A 3,352-nucleotide genomic window follows, 5' to 3' on the forward strand; every position below is an offset into this window, starting at 1 on the left:
AAAAAAAAAAAAACCAGCTCATAAGCTCCCAGCAAAGCCTTGGTAGCAGTCTGAATGGGGCTGGCTCATTCATTACACACTGGAGTACAGGGCTGTGGTACCTATAGTGGTGAGGCAGGAGCAGGGCCAGTTGAGTCCCCATCCATATAAATGCAGGAGGCTTGAGGAGGCTTGGGTTACACTCGCTTCTAGAGGCAGGGGGCTTGAAGCAACGTAGTATGGATGGCTCACTGCCAATCTATCTCTGTGTCTGGGAAAACAACTCAAGCACAAATAGTAAGTCTTCAAATGATGAGGCATGGGTACACCTTTCAGTTGTAGACATCTCTCATTTCATAAGTCACTGAGATGGCCAATCTCCAGATCATAAAAGGTAAGTACAGTGTAGGGATAAAAGAGGGGCTTCTCTGATGGCTCAGACTGTAAAGAATCCGCCTGCAATGCAGGAGACCTGGGTTTGATCTCTGGGTTGGGAAGATCCCCTGGAGAAGGGCATAGCAACCCACTCCAGTATTCTTGCCTGAAGAATCCCCATAGACAGAGGAGCCTGGCAGGCTACAGTCCATGGGGTCACAAAGAGCTGGACACAACAGAGTGACTAAGCACAGAACAGGGATAAAAGAGATTGGGGGAGGGGAAGGGACCACCAGTTTAATCTCTAAAACACCAAAGTACGGAGCACAGTAACCAAGTGAAGTTCAATAAAGGATAAATGATAAAATTCAGCTTTCAGCCAACCTTGCTAAGTCAAGACATGTTCAGTAAACTTCTGTCCCTCAACCTGCCCACGTGGGTTGGGAGCATCTTTGTCATCTTGAAACGCTGCTTTTAGTGACTTTTCCATTCCATTGATTGCTGGTCCTTTCTTCTTGCCTGAAAAAGATGGAGAACAATTTTGGTAACAGGAACAAAGTGATGCAGAAGTACCTGAAATTCCTTCTATCTGTTATTCATTTATTACTACAATCAGACAAACAAACCAAAGACCCTGTCTGTCCACCGGCAGCACCAAAGGTTTCCACTGGACCCTGAGAAGTGAGCCACTCAGAGCAGAGGGACGCAGGGTGGTGCTGGAAGTCATTGCAGTGGGAGGCAGAGCAGAAACCTCAGGGCAACCTCTGGGTAGCACCACCCAGGGAGAGAAATCTCACATGTTTGCAGGGTCTGAGCATACTCATGACCAGTTATGTGAGGCCTCTAGGTTAACCTTTATGGAAACTGGTGTATGTCCTTGCTAGGGTTTTTAGTCATTCTGATGCTTAGCTGCAGAAGTTCAAGCCCATATGATGCTTCATTCCCACCCCCACCCACAGCTCCATCATACTAATCATGTGACCTATGTCCTCAGTTTCCTCTTCTGTGAAATGGGAATCTAACAGAACCGACTGCACAGTGTTGTTAAGAAAATAAGTGAATGATGTATAGAAAGGCTCAGTGCAGCACCTGGCATACTGTAGGTGCTCCAAAAATGCTGGTGCAGTTTTTGCCCTGCCCTGCAGGAGACAGGAGCGCATCTTGGTTAGAAGCATAGGCTGAGGAGTCAGACTGTCTGGGTGTGCAGTCTCATCTCCAGTGCTAACCACTGACAAGTTAATCAACTGTTCTCTGCCTCAGTGTCCTCTCCTATGTAATGAGGATGATCATAACTGACCACCTCACAGGGTGGTTTTGTTAAAAGACCAAGTGCGATAATCCATGGAAAGTACTTAGTACCCAGTACCTGATACACAGTAAGTACTTCTATTACTTCGCCAATAAAGGTCCACATAGTCAAAGCTGTGGTTTTTCCAGTAGTCATGTATGGATGTGAGAGTTGGACTATAAAGAAAGCTGAGTGCCGAAGAACTGATGCTTTAGAATTGTGGTGTTGGAGAAGACTTGAGAGTCCCTTGAACTGCAAGGAGATCAAACCAGTCAATCGTAAAGGAAATCAGTCCTGAATGTTCATTGGAAAGACTGATGCTGAAGCTGAAACTCCAATACTTTGGCCACCTGATGCAAAGAACTGACTCATTGGAGAAGACCCTGATGCTGGCAAAGATTGAAGGCAGGAGGAGAAGGAGACGACAGAGGATGAAATGGTTGGATGACATCACCGACTCGATGGACATGAGTTTGAGCAAGCTCCGGGAGTTGGTGATGGACAGGGAGGCCTGGCGTGCTGCAGTTCATGGGGTCACAAAGAGTCAGACACGACTGAGCCACTGAACTGAACTGAACTGATTACTCCCTTACTACGCTAACCTGGAACCTTTTTTTTTATAATTTTTTTTACTAGGCAAAGAATTTTATTTATCTTTGTCTCAAACTGTATTCTTAGGCTTCTTCAGCTTAATTAGCTGCAAAGAATGAATTGTGTATAAGCAAAAACTGAAAAGAGCTGCAGTGTCCAGGGGCTTAGGCTTAAAAATATTAGAGATCTAGATTTTATCAGATCCATAAACAAAATTTTAAAAAGCAGTCATAATATAAAATAGCAGCTCCCAGTAACTTCTTCAAGATTTATCTTCTCCAGAAGTTAACTCAATTGTTTGCTTCATTCTTGGAAGCCTCATCAAAATTCTCCACAAGATCTGGAACTTCATCATCCTCCTCTCCAGTGGCAAGCGGTGATTTCCCATCCACAGATTGTTTGGGCAGAGCTTCAGCCAGTCTCCTTAAACTGGTCAGACTGTCTGCACCAAGTTGGTTTAAGATGCAGGGGAGCATTTCTGTCTGTTGTCTTGTCTCAGCGTGGCCTGTAATGGTGAAAGTGTTTGCTGCCAGAGATGCCTGAATTTTAGGGTTCTTAAAGTGGATCACTGTTCCTTGATTTGTGAACATATTCACCTCTTCAATACCAGAGATATTGTTTACCCCTAACTTCTTTAAAGAGAACTGAAGTTTTATGTCATCTGCTGTGGCTGTCCTATGAACCACCTTCTTCTTTCTGCGAGCAGTTCCTTTCCCACCGATGAGCACTGGTGCCTGCAGTTTGGAGAGTTTCTCTTGGTTCATGATAGTTTTTTTCATCTTGTTGGAGCGGAAATGGGGCCACGCGGGGGACTAGGGTTGGCACTCAGGTGGTCTCGGGCAGACCAGCTGAGGTTAGGCGCACACGCGGGGCCTCCCTCTAGCTGCCATCTTGCATCCCCGCGTGACCTGCAACCTTTAAAGACAAAGCAGCTTCCAGTTGAGCTTTGTGCAAAATGTCACAAACCAACACCCTGCTGCAAGTCACTCACCCAGTGGCATCGTTCCTCTATTCACCCTGTGGTTTATTTCTTTTTTATCTATGTCAGGTTTTAGTTGCATCATGTGGCATCTTTCATTGGGGCACACACTCTCCAGTTGTGGCGCACAGGAATCCCAC

The 3,352-nt window shown here is 45.7% G+C and overlaps 1 protein-coding gene across 1 annotated transcript; it reads right to left on the bottom strand.

Moving 5' to 3' along the window:
• Positions 1–2,278: 2,278 nt before the first annotated feature.
• On the bottom strand, positions 2,279–3,096 carry LOC102267955 (transcription factor BTF3). The gene has a single exon (XM_005892175.3). The coding sequence runs from the start codon at positions 3,010–3,012 to the stop codon at positions 2,524–2,526; it is 489 nt and encodes a 162-aa protein (XP_005892237.1). The 5' UTR covers positions 3,013–3,096; the 3' UTR covers positions 2,279–2,523.
• Between the last annotated feature and the right edge of the window lie 256 nt (positions 3,097–3,352).

This window comes from Bos mutus, chromosome 14 (assembly GCF_027580195.1).
Source record: "Bos mutus isolate GX-2022 chromosome 14, NWIPB_WYAK_1.1, whole genome shotgun sequence".
In the NCBI taxonomy this organism is placed as follows: Eukaryota; Metazoa; Chordata; class Mammalia; order Artiodactyla; family Bovidae; genus Bos; species Bos mutus.

What these genes read in the sequence shown, in the direction of transcription:
- LOC102267955 (XM_005892175.3), bottom strand. Translation starts at nt 3,012, where the DNA reads ATGAAAAAAACTATCATGAACCAAGAGAAACTCTCCAAACTGCAGGCA.